This window comes from Elephas maximus, chromosome 20 (assembly GCF_024166365.1).
Source record: "Elephas maximus indicus isolate mEleMax1 chromosome 20, mEleMax1 primary haplotype, whole genome shotgun sequence".
Classification (NCBI taxonomy): Eukaryota; Metazoa; Chordata; class Mammalia; order Proboscidea; family Elephantidae; genus Elephas; species Elephas maximus.
The window spans coordinates 61,876,268-61,896,879 of record NC_064838.1 but is presented as its reverse complement, the minus strand read 5'-3'; the positions used below and the strand labels follow the sequence as shown (position 1 = coordinate 61,896,879).

Below are 20,612 nucleotides of genomic sequence, written 5' to 3'. Positions count from 1 at the left end.
TTTAAGCAAAATAAATATTTACCTCGTCTATAACTTTTGAAAACTGTTGTAGAGTAGAGCTCATAACTTCATCATCACCCCCCAATGGAAAACGCTGAAAAGTGAGAAACACAGATGAGGTAAAAGTCCAGTGCTGGTACATTTTTGCAGGGCTTCAAATTGGTTCATACCAGTTCAGTCATGGCCAAAAAGTGAAACCAGAAAAGACCCAAATTTTTTTAATTTGGGTGATCTGAAACCGTAACGAGAACAGGAAAAATTACAGGTCAAAGCCCTGGAATGGGAGACTCAGAAGAAGAGTAGTGAGCCCTCTCAGGAGCCCGATGTGTGAGACTGGGTTACTGCCAGGACTGTGAAGAATGACACACATTCAAAGCAGTGCAATCAGCCACCATCTTTGAGCAGGGCACTGCTGTTTCTGACTCTGCTCAAAATCCCACAGGTAAGAGATTCAGTTGCTATGCAACACATACGCTGCCTTCTTTTCCTAGAAGGAAGATTAGGTTTCTAACAGGGCTTGGACTCGTAATTTTTCAGTTCTGATACACCCAAATTTTTACAATTCGGGTCTGCTCCAGTTTCACTTCTTCAGCCACGAATGAATCAGGAAGAACCAGTTCGAAGCCCTGGTTTTTTATGAATGAAAGACAGCATTACATTTTTAAATAACTTCGGAACACTACTAAAATTTTGAATAAGTCCTAAAAATGTCATTTTAATAAAATACTGTAATTTACAGAATTAATAAACATTAATTATGTTTTTAGGTAACCAGATGACATGGTATATTGAAATGTACACCATACTGGGGGTGACAAGATGTGGTGGTTAGCTCCAGTTCCTCTAATACCCAGCTGCATAACCTTGAGCAAGCCTCAGTTCCTTCATTTGTAAAAAGAAGACAGGTAAATCAGGTAACGTCTGTGTCTAAAATTAAATCATTAAAATTATCTCAACGTAAGTGCTATGGTGAAATTTCAATGTTGTATCAAAATTATCCTCTGTAAATCCAGGAAAGTTTAAGGAATCCCGATGAGAAAATCCCGTTTATCTACACAGATACTGTATCCCTGCATATTTTAAAATAGGCTTTCAAAACTTTCATATACAGTACCTGCTTTTCATATTCTTTTAAAAGTTTTGAAGTCAGGTGTGTTGCTGCACTTAGTTCGTTCTATGGAGAAAAGACAGGCAATCCAATTAGCACGATATCACCAAGAAAAGGTTTTAGTTGACAACGCCTAAACCAGTTGCCTCTGGGTCAAAGCCAACTGATGATGACGCCCTGTGTGTCACAGTAGAACTGTGCTCCACAGGGTTTTCAACAGCTGATTCTTCAGAAATGGATCATGAGGCCTTTCTTCCAAGATGCCTCCAGGTGGACTCAAACCTCCAACCTTTCTGCTAGTAGCCAAGCACATTAACTGTTTGTACCACCCAGGGACTCCTGAAGATGCCTAGGCCACTTTATTGTTACTTAACATAAATACTGCACGCGTTTTCTCAAACCCTCATTAAACACTGGAAAGGGAAATGCCATTAAAGCACTCCAATGGGAAACCTGGAACCCTGCTGGCACAGAAGTGAAGAGACTGGCTGCTAACCAAGAGGTCAGCAGTTTGAATTCACCAGCTCTTCCTTGGAAACCCTATGGGACAGTTCTACTCTGTCCTACAGGGTCACTGTGAGCCAGAAGCGACTCAACAGCAATGGGTTATTTTTTAATGGGAAGCTTAAATCAAATGTACATGCTCCGGGAATTCAGGGGTGCTCCGGGAATTGAGGGGTGCTCCAGGGCTTTTTTGTTTTGTTTTGTATTGTTTTTTGGCTAATAAAACTTACACATTAAATTGAATATTTTTAAAGCCAGAAATAAGCTGTATGCAACATTAGCAAAATCTTCAGAGATTCTACGTGATGTTTGGCTAACCCTCTCTCTGGAAGCTGACACTAGGCCATGATCAGCATTTAATGACATACCAGCCAAAATGCAGGCAGTCTGTTCATATAAAGGAGATACTTTTTAATTAAGTTTTTTTCAGTGGTGGATATAATGAGAAAAAACATTTTACATATGAATTAATTATCTCTCGTCACAAATGAAAACTTGAGAGCCTTGGCACAAGGAAAAAAATAAACAAATATCATAGCAACTTTAAAGTACCTAATGAAAATGTGAATCTAGAAAGAAGAGAAAATAAGGAGGAAAAAATGAAACTTCTTTCACTTAATTAATCCCAAAGAAAATATATCAAGGGACCCAGGTTGCTCTGAAGGCTTATAATTGGGTTGTGTAAATACAGCCTCAAATCTGATACCTGTTCAATAAAAAAATCTAGTTATTACCTCCTTCAATTCATCCCTCCCTACTCCAAAGCTACAACATCTAATTTGTATTACCCTGTTCTAACTATCTAGAAGCAGTCTTCTGAATTCTCTACCCAAGAAGGGAAAGTATTCCACAGGATTAAAAACATAATGAGGGAAAGTACAGGTGACAACATCAAGTCTTCCGTCAAATCTTAGGCAAAGAATGGTCACCGTCAGTGAGTTTCGATAACAGAGTCCTCGCTGTGTTTAGGGGACGGGGTTAGTGCTGCAATCTTTATCACTTTTGTAATGTTACAAGCTATACACTAGTATTTGAAATACAAGCTCTGTGGTTTAAAATACTTGATGTTCATGCATCAGTTCAACAAATACCTATTACTATGAGCCCAGCAGAGGGCTGGCGCCACTAAACGAGATAGACACCATCTCTGTCCTCATGAGACTTATGAAAGAATCACTTTTTAAAAAGCATGGAGCTAGAATTTAACTTTTTACCTGTGCATCATAAATCCGACGCATAGCTTGATACAATTGGTTCATATAGTTGGAAATAGCTGCAGCATCTTCTTCAAATACACCCAGTAAAGACCTTGTCTGCATAAAATAAAAGCAGTAAGTTTATCTTAGTCATTATAAGTTAGATCAAAAAAAAAAAATCTTTTTTTTCTAAAGGAAACAAAAATCCTAGGATATTAGAGCCCTGGTAAGTCTGACTTTTCATCCATTTTATTTCGTTGTTAATTTTGTTTTTGTTGTTGGTTTGTGACTTAAGAGACCCTATGTGTTACACAGTAAAACTACCCCGTAGGGTTTTCTTGGCTTTAATCTTTATAGAAAGGAGCCCTGGTAGCTTGGTGGTTAAGCACTTGGCTGCTAATTAAAAGGTAGGTGGTTTGAACCCACCAGCCACTCCACTCCACGGGAGAAATATGTGGCCGTCTCCTTCCATAAAGATTACACCTTTGGAAACCCTATGGGGCAGTTCTATTCTGCCCTATAGTGTCACCGTGAGTCAGAACCAACGCGATAGCAATGGGTTTGGTTTTTGGGGGGGGGTTTTGTAATCTTTACGGAAGCAGATCATCAGGCCTATTTCTTCCCCAGTGTTGCTTAGTGGGTTTGAACCATCAACTTTTTGGTTACCAGCTGAGGACAAACTGTTTGCAACACCCAGGGACCTTTATTTTCTTTCTTTTGACAGTTAATACACAGAAGTTGGGATTCTTTGTTCTTAGTTTCACTTCATTAAAACAAAGGTTTTTTCCAACTACGTCATATACATTTTAGAAGGAACAAAAAAGGTTTATTTTTATGAATTACAAATTATGTAATTAAACTAAGAATAAATCAACAGAAACATTCATGGCTAAATTAACAGTATATTATATATAAGTATTTTAAATGTCTTATTGTAGAATAACTTATTAATGTTGAGCTTGATACTAGCTTTACATAGGGAACCTGTTTCAGTCTTTTAGGTTCAGACCAAAAAAATCCAAACCCGTTGCTGTTGAGTCGACCCCAACTCATAGTGACCCTATAGAAAACCAAAGCCAAACCTGCTGCCATCAAGTCGATCCCAACTCATAGTGACCCTACAGAAGGTCACTTTGGGGTTAGTTTTACTTTCTTCTTTATACTTGTCTAGACTGTTTTGCTTTTTTTTTTTTTTTTACTATAAACATGTAAAAATTATCTTCATTTTAAGGGGGAAAAATGTCAGTAAGTAGCCATTAAGAATGTCAATAAAATTTTCACAAGAATTAAAAAAAAAAAGTCAACAAAAAGGATCAGAGATAAGAAAACAGCAAATCAAGGGCAAGGTATGCTCACCTCTTGGATCCCAAACGTGGGGTAATTCTGAAGTGAAACACCGGCAACTACTGAAATAAGTGCAGCTTAAATCTGAAAGATGGCCTTGTATTTTCACTCTAAAAATAACTTTTACCTCAGCCTTAGAAATTGGAGGGAAAAAAATCAACTAATTCTCTAGCTTCTTATTTTCAGAAGAGGATATTAAGTCAATATGATTAAGAAAATAAAAAAGGGCACAAAATCATTATGCCAGTAAATGCTGTCCCCGATCTCAGCCTTTTACTTCCTGGGGGTCACAAACATCCGGATGCGACAGGATCTTTTAGCTCCAGCCCCTGCTCCCATTCCCCAGTGTTATCTTACGGTGTGAAAAAGAAGCATTGGGAAATCTTGTTTGCTAGTATCATTCCTGAGAAGAATCTGCCACTTGGTTGGTTGTTTTTCTTCCCCCCAAAACCTCGAGAATCCCAGCTGAAGGCACGAGGCATTTACACGAACGTCTGTGGTGTAATTACATAAAGGTGCCTCTTAGCCTAAACCAGGGTTGGAACAGGTTCCCTTTTTTAGCTAGTCTCAAACTCCACCCTGTATAGTTACTGTTCATTTTAAAGTTAACAGCTTACAAGAACAGGATCAGTGTGGCACCATTTCACTGAACCTAAGACCTCCATTGGAACATGTACCATTATCTTATGTACCTCTAAAAACAATTCAAAAAGTGCTGGTGAGTAGGCTGTGAATTAAGGTCTTCTGATGTGTTAACGTTTTTATTTTACATTTATGCAAAGAGTCCTTTTGACAGAATTTTGTCATATTCAGCTCTCACGTAAACATAGAAAGGAAAGCACAAGCAGTACAAATTTAATGCATGTCTACAACTTCATAGAGTTCAACCTTGTGTATCGCTTTCTGACACGGAATCGTCAACATCTGTGTTTTCTCACCCAGTATTATTCTCTATGCCATGAGGAGGTGAGAAAATATTCCTTAGAAGTGCTGCACTTTTGTCCCCAGCATTTTCTTCCAAGCCACTGATACCTATGCAGTAAGTTTTCACGGTGATGTATGCTTGATCTCACCAGGCGTCAAAAGGAAGTTTTCAGACAACAGCCAGGACTCATACTTCTTCCTCAAATAGTTGTTGATTTTTGGCTGAACATTGATCAGCTGCACTTGGCCAGCCATGCCATGAGAAGAAACAAACAACTGTGTACATTTGCAGATGATGGCAAGTTCATTACAACTGCCACCTGGCTGACAGCAACTGTTAAGATGCCATCGACTGTAAGGCATATCCTAATATTCAAGATGTTAAAGCATGAAAAACTGCGCATTCCATAGTCTGTGAGTATTTCCTATCACGACAAATTGAGAAGCCTGTATTTGGTGTTGTCATTTGTCTTCACAGTTCTGTAATGAATGAATCATTGATAAAGTATCTATCTATATATAGTACCAGTTATTTTTTTAAAGATCGTACTTGTCTCTATTAAGAAGTGTCCTTTTGTTTCTCATTTTCAAAACAATATATAAACATGGAGAAGGCACCTAAAGATTTTCTGCCTCACCAGATGATATCAGCTGTTTTTTCTTTTCTTTTCTTTTTTTGTATGGAGACCAAAGTTTATTAGTGGTTACCAAAGGTGGAAGAAGGGGGAAGAGGGACTCACTGCTTAGGAGACACCGATCCACTGTTAAAGGTGCTGGAAAAATCTGGGAACAGATAATGGTGATGGCTGAACAACATGATGAACACAACTAATGCCATTCAACTACATATGGTACAAATGTTGAAATGGCAAATGTTTTATTACAATATACATTTACTGCACACACACAGAACACTTAACTAAAAATAAACTGGCATAGCTGAAACCAAACTGCTTTGAAAATAGATAAATCTAAAAATAAAGTGAAAATGTGTAACTATAAAATCAAATGTCTCAAGTATAAATTGTAAAAAAAAAAAAAAGACAAATAAACAAACTGAAAATTAATAATTATAAGAATAAAATACTTCTAAAATAAATGAAAATACAACAGGTCTTCCAACACTGGTCAAGCTCCAGTCCTCTGAGGCTCAGGCTGAGCCCTCTAGGTGATGGCCTTGGCTGGTCTCAAAATCAGAACATGCAGACTGCTGGCTGGTCTGTTTCTGAATATTCAACATCCACAAAGCATTCTTCTGAGTCTCCGACGGCAGCGATAGTGACATGGTGGCCCGGAGTGTCTTCTTCATCGCTGCTGTTCAATTCATCTGTGCTCTCCACAGGCAATCATTTCTGCTTGTACTTGAAGCCACTGGCATTAGATGGGACCTCTTCATCTGCCCTGTCCATAGGAAGCTCCTCGAACAGCCCAAGGAGGAGCTTGCACGGTGTTGTCTGTAGGGGATATTTGACGTGCACCCTGTTCTTCTGCCAGTAGCCCCTTCTAATGCTCCTGACCAAGTACTGGGGACGGACCATAGATCTTCTTGACCAAGAATCAACTTTTCTTTTTCCCTTGGGGCAAGATCCTGAGTGTTGATCATCGCCGCTGCTCAATTCATACCTCCTGTCCACAAACCCAGTGTTTCTTCTTGCTCTTGAGGCCACCTAGCATTACATGAGGCCTCCTCATCTGCTCTGTCACTCAGAAGCCTCTCCAATGGGTTGAGCTGGTCAAAGGAGATGAATGAGGTTTTCCAGGTAGAGAGGCATTGTTATAAAGTCTGTGTCCTAAGATGATTACAGTTTTATTACAGCAAAAAAGATACAAATGAAGAGGTCTGGGAGGGTTCCCAATGCAGAGCTTCCACGTCCCAAGAAGTCACATGCTACCCTCCCATGTGCACTGATACCTTAAACGCCAACCAGAAAGCCCACGGAGCTCGATGATGGGATCTTTTGCAGAATGGTGTGGTCTGGGCTAGCTAATTCTAAAGATGCTTACAGTCAATCAGCTGGACTTGGACTTGCAAATTTCCCCTATTTTAATAATTCCCCCTAGTTACTGTAAATCAGAACTAAAAAGGGATAACTGTAATTCAGGATATTCTTCCGTGACTCCTAGGCTTTAATTTTTTTACATATCAATTGGCAGGCTATTTTTTATTATGATCAAATGATCTAATAAAAATTCATCTGTTGTATCAAGGGCTTTAAAAGTTTTCATACTCTTGGTTAGTCTGCTTCTTGGACTCTATCCTAAGCAGCCCGAAGTAAAAACAAAAAAATCTACGACCAAAGACATTAATCTCAGCCCTATTTATAGAAGCAAAACTTCGGAAAAGTCCTAAAAGTCCAACAATGGGACAATTGTTGAGTCTGTCAGGGAAATGTGCAGCCTTTAATTTTTTTAATTCAGAATGTAAAAGTATGGGAAGATACTTAAGCTATAATGTTAAATAAAGCAAGACAAAGGTTATATACAATATCTCAATTGCATTAAAACATATAGGAGGAAAAAGACAAGAATAAAGAAAGCAAACTGTTAACAGGGTTTGCTGCTGGGTGTATGATAGGTATGTGCATGTGTGTATGTATTATTTTTTGTACCTTCCAGGTTTTCTGAAGCAAATAATTATTATTTTTATAATCAGGAACAAAAACATTCACTATAATGAGGCTTAGAGAAGCTGAGTAACTTGCCTTAAAGCAGAAGGTACTAAGTAGTAACGAGGACTAGAACCATGGCTCCTGATCCCAGACCCAGGGCTTTCCATCCTGTCCATCTCTTTCTAAGAATTACCTCCAAGTATCTTCTCTTCCCAAATCCCAGTTGTTTCAACTAATTGTCCCAAATAAATACAACCTAGTTCAAGTTTGTTGCTTTTAGAAATTAAAAGAATATCGATTGGCCTATTTCATTAAAAATTACTGTAGAACTTATAGTAATATGATGTGTGCTTTTAAAAAACTTAAGCTCAAGTTGTAAACTAATTGTGTGAAAAGTTCAAGAAATTAATCAGTCAAGAGATTATTTCCTCCTCACACACCATGGCTAGGGCACTATGCAACCATTCTGAGCTGTGTAATCTTTACCGGCTTTTAAAAAAAAAAGCACCAGGTAAGGTAAGAAAGGTCAGGCTATCTGTTGATTATTAAGTAGGAAAAAATAAAATGACTAGGTGCACCTGACCAATACAGCCCACAAAATTTTTGCAGATTACCTGAAATATAGCTTATAACTTTATACTAAAACCAAAGAAAACCTGTAGCCGTCGAGTTGATTCCGGCTCATAGCGACTCTATACAACAGAGTAGAACTGCCCCATAGGGCTTCCAAGGAGTGGCTGGTGGATTTGAACTGCAAACCTTTTGGTTAGCAGCCTAATGCTTAACCACTGCACCACCAGGGCTAACTTTATACTAGGAGAGTCAGGAAAAAAAGAATGTGAACTATTATGGCAGTCAAGATAATCCAAGATTTGGCTTTCTCTCTGTCAGTACAGGCTGACAAGAGTATATTACAAGACAACTGGTCTGTGAAGATAACTTTCAGAACAAAAAAAATCCACAATCAGAGCCCAATTTCAACTTGGCAATTAAAATTGGCACAAACTTCAGGGTAGAAGTACCCAGGATGGGGAATCTAGCCCTTTCCTCCCATTTTTCTTTTGGAGTCATATTAAACATGAAACACGTGCAACTGTACTTCAAAGTGAATTATATTTCAGAAAATTTTCTTCATTGTAAGTGGTGCTCAGCCAGCAGTATCATCTTAAAATCGCTTCAATTACCGTGTAAAAGACAGGCTTCAAAAACCAAACCAAACCTGTTACCCCCGACTCGATTCTGACTCATAGCGACCCAGAGGAGAGAGTTTCCAAGGAGCACCTGGTGGATTTGAACTGCCGACCTTTTGGTCAGCAGCCGCAGCTCTTAACCACTACACCAGCGTTTCCAAAACACAGGGTCAGGGATGCAGTTCATCCATGCAAGTTACAGCGCCCACCAATCTTCCCCCCCCCGCCCCCCGCCCCCCGCCTAAAAACAGCTGTGTACATTCTTGAGTACTGAAAAAGGATCGAATGGCTACGTTTTCCTACAACGTCTTCGGCTAGGAAAACAACGCCCTAAACTCCGAAGGCAGCGCCTGTATTTCGAGGAGTTTATTAGGACCAAGTCTGCCCCGCGCGGCGCGGCGGCCGTGGGTCCGCGAAGACGGGGCACCACATCCCGCGCAGTGCCACCTCCAGCGCCGGCGGCCACGACACCGGGCACGCTCGGCCGGGAGGTGCGGGCGCAGGCTCCGCGGCCCACGACGGGCTTCGCCGACGACTCCCCACGGGCAAACTGACAGCCTTTCAGCATCTCCCGAAGAAAAACTGCATTTCCTTTTCTCGCACGCCGAGCCTCAGAAACCAAACGCTCCCGGGCTGTCTCCCCTTCTGCCTTTTCTCCGAGAAGGCTTTCCGGGGACAGCGTGCAGAGTCTGGGCTTACCACTTCCCATCACGCCGCTAGAAACGCACCTACTGCCAAACCCTGGGAGGCTGGCGCGCGGACGTGACCGCCGGGCCCACGCGCGAAGCGGCGGCGGCTCGGGCTCGGCCGGCGGCTGTCCCCAACCCCGCGCGCAGCCTCGGCGCAGCCGCGCAGGCCCACGCCGGCCTCGGGCGGCAGGCCCAGCTCGGCGGCTCGGGCGCGGCCCACGACGGGCTCCGCGGGCGGGGGCACTGGGCGGCGGCGCCCACCTGGGCCGGGTGGGCACCTGCGGCGACGGCGGCGCCAGGCCCGGGCTCGGCCAGGCCCGCTCCTCCCCTCGCCGCCCGCGCTCACCTGCGGGCTGTCCTCCAGCGTCTCCTCGATGGGCAGCTTGTCGATCCCCGGCATCGTGGCGGAGGGAGGGCGACGGCAGGAGACGCGCGACCGCCCACAGCTCCCCACGCCCGCCCGCCCGCAGCAGCCGACCCCGGCCCGCCCTCCCTGCTAGGCGCCGCCGCTGTCGCCGCCCCGCGCCACCCTCGCCAGGCCCCCAGCGGCCTCGCGGGAAATCCCGCCCCTAGGCCCCGCTGCTCCGCCTCCCCGTGCACCCATTGGCTGACGGCGACGTCCGTCGGCGCTGGGGGGCTGGCCGCGAGCTTCCTTGGCTGCGTCGGGCCGCGCGGCTGGTGCGGGCCCCGAAGGCGGGGCGGCGGGCGGGCGCTCGGGGAGGGCCGGTCTGCGCGCGCGCTTGGGTGCGACTCGTAGGCGACGTGGGAACGCCGGCAACTGGAGCGTCGAGGGAGGACCACACTGGGGAGTGTGGGGCGGTGTCGCTTCTCACGCAACTTTTGTCGTCAGGGACCTTTGAAAAAGCTCGACCGCTGGGCCTTTCTTTCGTTTCCTCAAATTACACCCATGTCCGAAGCTTCCAGCCTTCCCCCTGCCGCAAAATGGTGCTGGCTGACTCAGCTCTGTGAGGTCCCGAGTGTGTCACAGGGCTTTCGGGTAAATTTGTGGAGATTGACTCCAGATAATTTTCTAGGTATTTAAATATCAGTATACTCAGTTCAAAACAGGTGACTTGGTTGCCGGCTTCGCCGGTTCTTACCTGGCCTTGAACTGACGCGCAGCAACTTTGACTTAGGTTTGTCTTTTAAATCACAAATACAAGATCTTTAAAAATCACAGTACACTAGCTTATTATTTGGTAACTGATTAGCATTTCTGTCAGATTGAAAAAGTCAGAACAGACTTTAAACAGCTTCTTTAGCCTCTGAATTTACAAGCAGAGAAAAAAGTGCAGCTCAAAGAAGTTGGGGATTTAACCAGATCAAAACTAGAAGCCGGCCTACCTCCTGTCTCTTCGTCCCTCTGCCCCATCCTCACACTTCTCATGTGTTTCTGTGTAGAGTTTTAAAAAGTTTTCATCAGTATGCAGAGAAAATGGTAAAATCACCAGAGTCTTGTGAAAATGTAGCCATTAAATCCCTCAATCTATTCCAGTTTCAGTTAAACAGAAGAGATGCCAGGTAAAGGTTGTTAGCTGCTTGTTTACACACATACATTGGAACAAATCCATACAGTAACAGGAATAGAAATCACATATTTTAAACTAAAATACTCGGTTTCCTCATGATCTCTTGAAGGAAAGATAAAATGAGGTTAAGAAAGTTTTGCCAGGTAGACTTGGGATATAGTTTCAAAGAATTAGTCTTAGTTTTATAAGCTTGAAATGAGAACTAGCCCCTTAGATTGTTTATCTGTACACGAGTCACCCTCTAGAAGAGATCTTTAGTTTTTGAGAAAGATGGTTTGGAGTCAATTCTTAACGTTTTTGAACAACAGCATTCACAGCTGCATAGATGTACCCAGCCATCATGCAGACCCCAGCAACCCAGCTCTGCCCTCAATGAATATTTCTGATGCTGTCAGCACAAGCACCGTGAAACTGACTCTAAAAAGGAAGACTCTCAAGGTAAGTGACCTTCTGGGTTGAACTGCAATTTAGATTATAAGTGAAGTAGAAGAAAGGTAGTGAAAATCAATAAGTGAAAATGTCTGAGAAAGAAGAGTAATTATATGGTGTAACTGAAGGGAAGTTAGCCAGTTAACTCAGCCAAGCCAAATAATTCTAGTGAAAAATTCAATTAGGTATCTGAGTTATCTGGGTGGGGTATTGTCATCAAGTTAAATGGTTTCTTTTTTTGTATGTCCAGCTAAATTCTTTTTTGTAAAGGGTTCTCAAGAGGCTATTTCATTGTCAGAGAGGGGCAAGGAATTCTTGCCAGGCTCAACTGGCTAAAAAATGAAACAAACAAAAACAGATTGACATTCAATTGAGTGGAGATGAGGTTTAGTTGAATTTTAAAAGTAGAAAGAATCTTAAAAGGCCTTCCAGTTGAATCCTCCAGCTTTAGGCCACTTAACCCCCTGCTCATCCAAAAAGATGGTTGTGCTTCCTGTTTTAAAACATCTCTAAGGGTGTAGAATCTACAGTCTCCTTTGATAACTAGTTTAAGTTAAATCAGCCTAAATTTTCTGTAGTTATCCAAACTCAGTTCATTTTAAGCCCATTTCCTTTTATACAGGAAATGAGGCTTGTTCAGAGAGTGCTTTGGAGGTTACTGGAGACTCGTGTGTGGGTAGCGCAGTAAAGACTTGGTCCAGCTGTTTCATTTTATGGAAGGCAAGGCAGGATTAAACGGCATCCACCAAAGAATTCATTGAGACGTTTCACACCTATAATTTACAACAAAAGGACGTATAATCTTGTAAATAGACTTGTGAATTATTAGCCTCCTAAAATTATGTTTTGCCTTCTTATAATTAGATTTTTACGTGGTACTCCTCGAAGTTCTGGTTTGTGGTCTGCAGTAGGAAAGAATCCAACAACTCAAATGATGCTGGTGCTTTACTTTTAAAAGTCATCCCTCTAAGCCAGTGGTTTCCAAACTTAAATGCACACATAAAAGTCATCTGGGGAGGTTGTTAGAATGCAGATTCCCAAATCCTGCTGCAAGATTATAATTCATTAGGTTAGAGATGGGACTGCGAACCCGGGTTTTAAACCCCAGATCTCCACATGAGTCTGAAGTAGGTAATCCTCAAACCACATGTTGAAAAACTCTGCCCAAGACACCCTTTCCCATATAACTTTGCATTTTAGAAAATTTGGGGAGTCAAGTAAACATTTAGAAATGGAATTCTAGGTTCCAATTGAAGATGGTGATGGGGCACCATTTCCAGAATCATCTGGAGACCCTGGGAAGCCTCATACTCACAAATATCCCCCCGAAGACTCCACCAATCTGAAATTCTGGGGATTCATGCTCCATTTAGGAGCATACTGTATGATGCAAATAATTCTAGATGTTACCCAAGTAAATCACTTCTTACTGGGACTCACTTTAACAGATAATTGTTTTCTTCTTGATATCCAGCTGAGATGAACCAAATTCAGGGAATGGGTATATTAATTTTTAATTTGAGAGCTTGAGTCACTTCTGTTCCTTTAAAACATTAGAATCAGTGGTAAAGTAGGTAAAAGCTTTGAGTAGTTGAAGGCAGGACTCCAAACCAGTTAGAACTGGCTCAGTCATGGCTGACAAGCAAAACTGGAATAGACCTGAATTTTTTTAAATTTGAATGATCCAGAACCATAACCAGAAAGGGAAAAATTATGGGTTGAGGCCCTGGAATGGGAGATTTGGAAGAGGCATAGTGAGCCCTTTCAAGAGCCTGATGCAGAAAGAAAGGGTTATTTCCAGGACTGTGGAGAGTGAGTGACACACTTTAAATGCGCTGCAGTTGGCAGCCATCTTTGAGCAGGGCATTGCTGTTTCTGACTCTGCGCAAAATCCCGTGGGCAAGAGATTTGGTTGCTGTGCAACACCATAAGCTGCCCTTGTTTTATAAGACGGAGAATAAGTTTCTAGCAGGGCTTCATCTCGTAATTTTTCCTGTCCCAGTTATGGTTCTGGTTCACTCAAATTTTAAAAATTCCAGTGTGTTCTGGTGTTGCTTCCTTAGCCGTGATTGAACCGGGAAGAACAGGTTCAAAACCCTGTTTGAAGGGTAGAAGAAAAGTTCTGAGGAGTGGGTTGCAAGAAGAGGTGGGAAGGTAGCAAAAACCAACTGACTGTTCTTGGGCCACCCTCTGGCTTTGACCTTGACGTTGATACTGCTTTTGCTCATTGCTGCAGCGTTGTTAGAATGTAGGGAAAATTCTGTACTTCTACTTCGTGGACTGTAAAAAGAAAAAAGCCTTATTTCTAGGATAATTGTGTATGGGTTTGTTTCTTTTATGGTTGTCTTGATTCCTTTTTGGAACAAGAAGACATTAGTAAATTAATTTCTTTGATCAGGGGAAGTACTTGGAAACAAAGCAGCATGGTTTCCACTTCTGTGATGAAAATGGGGAGGTGGATGAGACCAGGGGCCTGGGCTCCGGGCTTTAAATTCTGGCTCCACTAACTTTGTGACTTTACTCAAATTGCGTACCTCTCTGTGTCTCCATTCTGGCATCTGAAAAACAGGACTTAATATAGAGAACCTACGTTATAGGGTTCTTAAGATGGTTAATGAGTGTTTAGAATAGTGCCTGGCACAATAGGCTTTCCATAGAAATTAACTGATTATACTTTTCATGATCTATTGTTAAATATTGAAGTATCAAAGGAGTTGCTTTTAAGGCAGCTTTCATTGTCTCCGTCTTTCCCTTTGTTACCATATCTAAAGAGACCAAAATTTTCTAAATCAGAAGACTATGCTCATTATCTTAGAGATTTCTGATACTCTTTTAAATGATAGTACTGTTACCCTTGCTAGTGTTTTTTTCACTATTGAATTAGGTGCTTTTGTGGCCAAAACCAAAATTTAAAAATCAGTAAATATGCATTTTGATATTCTGGGGAAAAGGTGTAGGTACCAAGACAGCAAAGGCTATTACTCTGGAGTTTTTTGGGGGAAGGGGAGGGTACCCCAAGGTGAAAAGACACGACCTTCATGACACTTCTACCCCCACTGTAACGCAGGGGAGCAACAGGCAAGTCCGTGCAGAAGGGGTTGCTCTTAAAAAGTCAGTTTGTCCCATGGTTGTTTAATCATTGAAAACATTTTAATTTTTACAGAACCACAAAGGGCAGTATAAAACAGAGTAACTGAAAATTGATTAAACCAGTACTAGTTATCCCGTGGTGACCCAGTGGTTAAGAGCTCGGCTGCTAATCAAAAGTTTGGCAGTTCAAATACACCACCTGCTCCTTGGAAACCCTATGGGGACAGTTCTGCTCTGTCCTATAGGGTTACTATGATTTGGAATCGACTGATGGCAACAGGTTTTGGTTTTATCCCATGGGGCCCTGGTGACACAATGGTTAAGCACTGGGCTGCTAACCAAGAGGTTGGTGGATTGAACCCACCTGTCGGCTCTACCAGAGAAAGACCTGGTGATCTGTTTCTGTGAAGATTACGGCCAAGAAAACCCTATGGGGCAATTTTACTCTGTCATATGGGGTCTCTGTGAGTTGGAATAGACTATATGGCACCTAACAACATTTATTCCGTTAAAAAAAAACGCCCATTGCTGTCAAGTCGAGTCCGACTCATAGCAACCCTATACGACAGAGTAGAACTGCCTACATAGGGTTTCCAAGGAGCAGCTGGTGGATCCAAACTGTCCACCTTTTGGTTATTAGCCAAACGCTTAACCACTGCTCCATCAGGGCTCATTTATGCAAATAAGTCACAGGATTAATCAACACATCCTTCCAGTAACACTAGATGGTGCTATTAATTCAGTTTGGAGATTCAAACTACCTCAGGGAGGAAGTCAGTCTTCATTCAACAAATATTTGAGTTTATAGAAGGTGGTAAGTGCTATGGAGAAGTCCCTGGGTGGTGTAAACAGCACACTGGCGCTACCAAAAGGTTGGAGGGTCAAGTCCACAGAGACGTGCCTCAGAAGAAAGGTCTGGCAGTCTACTTCCAAAAATTCAGCCATTGAAAACCCTGTGATTGCAGTTCTACTCTGACGCACATGGGGTCGCCATGAGTCAGAATCAACTAGGTGGCAACTGGTCTTAAGTGCTTGGAAAATAGAGCAGGGAAAAGGGACGGGGACCAGTTGTGATTTTAAATAGGCTAGCCAGGGTGGGTCTCATTGAGAAGGTGATATCTAAACAGAAACTGGAAAGAGACAGGAGTAAGCCATGGGGACATCTGGGGGGGAAATGTTCCTGGAAGAAGGAACAGTATGACAAAGGCCCTAAGACCTGTTTCAGGAATCACACAGAGGACAAGGTGGCTGGAGAGGAGGGAGCTCTGGCTAGAGTGTAAGGGGTGGGGGAGGGAAGAGGAGGCCAGATTGCGTAAGGCCTTATGGACTATGGGGAGGACTTTGGCTGGTACCCTAATAGTGGACAAAAACACCTTTAATAGAGGTTGTGATGTGAAACAAGTATTGGGGAAGCTGAATGAATGAGTTAGTGATATGAGATATCACAAATCACGGGCAAATTAACATTATCTTAAATAACCTTGGTGGTATATGTGATGCAATGATTTACAGGAAAAAAAATTACATTGGTGATTTAACTAAATCATGTCCCATATACAGGACCATAAGCAATCTCTTAATAAAAAAGACGATGGTTTAATTTTTTTTCAAAGGCATTAGGTGGGGCTGAGTAAGGGGAGTCTGTGCAGGTTGGGGGAGCTACAGTGGCCCAGAAGGGGGTTTCAGAGTATAACCAGGGTGAGGAAGGGCATCCCCACAGAGGGGAGGCCGGGTGTGTAGTGTCAGAACCAGGGGAAGGTGAGCAGGGCATCCCCACAGAGGGGCGGGCTGGTGCGGAGTGTCAGAGCCAGGGGAAGGTAAGGAGGGTGTGTGTCCCCACAGAGGGGCGGCCTGGTGCGGGGTGTCAGAGCCAGGGGAAGGTGAGGAGGGTGTCCCCACAGAGGGGCGGCCTGGTGCAGGGTGTCAGAGCCGGGGAAGGTGAGGAGGGCTTCCCCACAGAGGGGCGGCCTGGTGCAGGGTGTCAGAGCCAGGGGAAGGTGAGGAGGGTGTCCCCACAGAGGGGCGGCCTGGTGCAGGGTGTCAGAGCCAGGGGAAGGTGAGGAGGGCGTCCCCACAGAGGGGCGGCCTGGTGCGGGGTATCAGAGCCAGGGGAAGGCGAGGAGGGCGTCCCCACAGAGGGGCGGCCTGGTGCGGGGTGTCAGAGCCAGGGGAAGGTGAGGAGGGTGTCCCCACAGAGGGGCGGCCTGGTGCGGGGTGTCAGAGCCGGGGAAGGTGAGGAGGGTGTCCCCAGAGAGGGGCGGCCTGGTGCAGGGTGTCAGAGCCAGGGGAAGGTGAGGAGAGTGTCCCCACAGAGGGGCGGCCTGGTGCGGGGTGTCAGAGCCAGGGGAAGGTGAGGAGGGCATCCCCACAGAGGGGCGGCCTGGTGCAGGGTGTCAGAGCCAGGGGAAGGTGAGGAGGGTGTCCCCACAGAGGGGCGGCCTGGTGCGGGGTGTCAGAGCCAGGGGAAGGTGAGGAGGGCGTCCACATAGGAAGCAAGTGGTATCAGTATGAGCATGAAGAGGGTGTTCTGGTGAAAGGTGGCCTGGGGCAGAGTTTTGGAACAAAACTGCGGTAAGGAGGGCATCTACATGAAAGGGCAGTTTTGGAGCCCAGGCTCGATGGTGAAGGCTTCTGTGTGGGGTGGCAGCCTGGTGCTGGATTTCAGAACCGAAAGGATGAGGAAAGTGCCCATGAAGAAGGGCAGCGTGGTGCAGGTCTCCGAGCCTGAGTGGGGTGGAGAGGACCTCCACATAGAGAATGGCTGGGCAAGGGGTGGCAGAGCCCTACTAGGGAGAAAAGGGCTTTTGCACATGGAGGAGCACTCAGCATGAGGTATGGGTGTTCAAAAGGTAAGGAAGCCTTCTATACAGCAGGGCAGCCCAGGGGGAGGTCTCAGAGCTCCAGTGAAGGCTGCCAGGATAGGTCATCACAATGCAAGTTTGGTCACATGCAAAAGATAGATCAAATAAGTAAAAAGACCGAGGATAATAGGAACTACATTTCTTATTATCAGAGAAGGAAATTACAAATACGGAAAGGAAGAAAGCTAGAATGAATCCTGTGGTGCCCAACTGGAATTAGAGGTATCCATGGGAACTCGAAGATTTCAATAAATAGAGTTGTGAAAGTGTGTGTGTGTCATATACTCACATACATACATATGTTCCCTGGTTCTTCCATCAAGAGGGCCTGGGAACAGAGATACCCCAGTAGCAATGAGCACAAACAGAGCCCCATCTTGGTTTCCAAATTCCATTCTTCATTAAAAAGAACCAGGACTCCGTGGAGAAATGGCTGGCTGTAGGGCTGGAGCAAGAAAAGAACAAGATGAGCCTGGGACATACTGTTATGCCAGAAAGTAGGAAAGTACTCAAAAAATGTTGTGTCAAAAGGACACAGAAGTCAGCTTGAAGGGGACTCCCATTTTCAGGCAGTGAAAATTTGAGCATCAAAATAAATAATGAGCAATCATTTGAGTTCTTCCTTTCCAACCTGGTCCCAGCACGTGGTTCCCGTAAAGAAGGGTGCCAAGAAGGGCTGTTCTGCTAGTAATGAAGTAGTGACCAGAGAGGACACCATCAGCAGTCATAAGTGCACCCATGGAGTGGGCTTCAAGAAACTTGCCCCTCAGGCACTCAAGGAGATCTGGAAATTTCCCATGAAGATGAGAACTCCAGATCGTATGCCTTGACACCAGGGTCAACAAAGCTGTCTTGGCCAAAGGAATGAAGAATGTCCCATACTGTATCAGTGTATGGTTGTCTAGAAAGCACAGTGAGGATAAAGATTAGCCAAACAAGCTGTATGCATTGGTTACCTATGTACCTGTCACCACTTTCAAAAACCTACAGTCTTTATGGATGAAAACTAACAGCTGATTATGAGGTAAAGTTATAACATTGCCAAATAAATAAATGAATAAGTTATGACCTATTAAATAAAGTAGGATGTCATGCGTCCATACTGATATAAATAAATCAATAGAAAATTCGATAAGGAATAGGATATTTACATAGGCTTAAAATACCTCCCCACAAAATATTTATTAACTATAAAGGGGAAAAGAGTAACTACCGTGGAGAAGCCTGGCAGACACCATCTTACAAGTGCTCAGAACTAGTCACCAGTAATGGTACAAATCAACATCATGTGCCACCTAATACTGAACAACCAGAAGAACACAACATCATTTCTGTGACATTCCTGCCAGAGATTCTTAAGCTGAGTCTAGTCATGAGGAAACATCAGCCAAACCTAAAATGACATGCACTCTGTAGTCTAACTGCCTGTGATCTTCAAGTGTCAAAGTCTTGAAAGTCCAGGAAATACTGAGGATCTGTACTGACTGAGGAGACTAAAGACACCCAACTGAAGGCAATGAGTGATTCTAAACTAGACTCTTTTGATGTAAAGGATGTTATTTGGGACACTTTGTGAAACTTGAATGGGGTTTGGTGATTAGATGGTAGTGAACGTCAATGTTAATTTTCTGATCATGATGGTTTTATTGCAATTATGTAGGAGAATCGTCATTTGCAGAAGTCACATTAAAGTTTTTAGAGGGAATGGAGCATCATGTCATCAGCTTACTCTCAAATGGTCCAAGAGCGAAAAAGGGTTTTGTAGTATACCTGCAATGTCTAAGTTTGAGATTGTTTCAAAATTAAATAAAAATCATTAAAAATTAAAATAAAAACTGATACATATAGCTATAATCATGAATAGACCAATGAACATGATAATTCTAAATACTTTTTTTTCCTTAATTTTTTTTTCCTATTTTTGGAGAGAAATTATTCAGTCGTAGTTATAGAAAAAAGAGATTGTAGATCCCAGAAAGGGATAAGACCGCTGGCTTAAAAAAAAAAAAAAAAAAAATTTTTTTTTGTGTGTGCTGCCTACTCACAGTAAAATACTGCAGAGATCATTTCTGCTGTTTCTGCCCCCACCCCATACAGCATCTGCTCTCATGGGAACATGGATACTAACCTACATAGCAGGAGCAGTGCTAGCCATGAGAACTGCCTTATATGATTACAGCCCTATAGAAATATATATTTATTTTAAGCCCCAGCCCAAGCCCATTGCCGTCAAGTCGATCCCGACTCCTAGTGACCCTGTAGGACAGAGTAGAACTGCCCCATAGAGTTTCCAAGGAGCACCTGGTGGATTTGTACTGCCAACTTTTTGGTTAGCAGTTGTAGCTCTTAAATCGGCAGTTTCGCTAATATCTGAGTTGCTGGATTTCTGAGATAATGTTATTTCCAGTTATCTTCTAGTACTAAAGGGTGAATGTGCTTACTTGGGTTGTGTGTGTGAAGTGTGTAACAATCATGCTTACTAGTCTATATTAAAGTTATTTACTAAAGTATTTTTAAAATCTTTAGCACTTAAATTGCATTCTGTCCATTTTCATTAGTATTTTACCCTCTCGTTTGGATACTATATTTTAATTCTGCCACAGATGTGAATTGTTCACTGGGACACAGGACATTAACTCAAGTTTTAAAAATGAATCCTCCAGCTCCCTTTTTATTAAATTTTAGTTACAAAATGCCATAATGTCTTTTAATTTGTCAATTAACCCTGGAGTGATACATACATAGTTTACAGAAGAACTGGGATTACCTTTATACAGTAAAAACCAGCAATGGTAGTAACAGTAAGCCTGCAGCATTTACACTGCCTGTCCACTTTACAAATGTCACCTCTTGCTAGTCCATCCATTTGTCAATCCATCCATGCGTCCACTTATTCAACAAATGTTTATGGAATGTTCACTTTGGCATTGTTCTAGGAGGCATTGAAGATATAGCAGTAAAAAAAAAACTTATTTTAGAAAATCTGTTTTAACATTTAAAAAATACTGAGTGTCTCAAATCAGTGTAATTCTTACACAAAAGCAAAAAGGGCTAAGTGTCATTAAACCTTGGCTTATTGAATTTCTTTCGTATTATGCTCACAGACCGCAGACCGTGAGCACAATAATTATACGGCTGA

At 43.0% G+C, this 20,612-nt stretch overlaps 2 protein-coding genes and 1 pseudogene across 6 annotated transcripts in view; 2 read left to right on the top strand and 1 right to left on the bottom strand.

Moving 5' to 3' along the window:
- APPL1 (adaptor protein, phosphotyrosine interacting with PH domain and leucine zipper 1) overlaps positions 1-10,032 on the bottom strand; it is a 46,017-nt gene extending 35,985 nt beyond the window's left edge. The window contains exons 1-4 of the mRNA XM_049862192.1: positions 9,911-10,032; positions 2,827-2,925; positions 1,115-1,174; positions 23-94 (exon numbers count right to left, since the gene is read on the bottom strand). Coding sequence (XP_049718149.1) covers positions 23-94; positions 1,115-1,174; positions 2,827-2,925; positions 9,911-9,964 — 285 coding nt within the window. The 5' untranslated portion in view covers positions 9,965-10,032. The remainder of the gene's footprint in view (positions 1-22; positions 95-1,114; positions 1,175-2,826; positions 2,926-9,910) is intronic.
- A 218-nt stretch (positions 10,033-10,250) lies between these two features.
- HESX1 (HESX homeobox 1) overlaps positions 10,251-20,612 on the top strand; it is a 32,830-nt gene continuing 22,468 nt past the window's right edge. For 4 of the 5 annotated variants that reach the window (XM_049862746.1, XM_049862750.1, XM_049862749.1 and 1 more), the window contains exon 1: positions 10,251-11,531. In XM_049862746.1, coding sequence (XP_049718703.1) covers positions 11,364-11,531 — 168 coding nt within the window. In that variant the 5' untranslated portion in view covers positions 10,251-11,363. The remainder of the gene's footprint in view (positions 11,532-20,612) is intronic. The other variant, XM_049862747.1, reaches the window with a different exon arrangement.
- LOC126064110 (60S ribosomal protein L31-like) lies at positions 17,043-19,324 on the top strand (annotated as a pseudogene).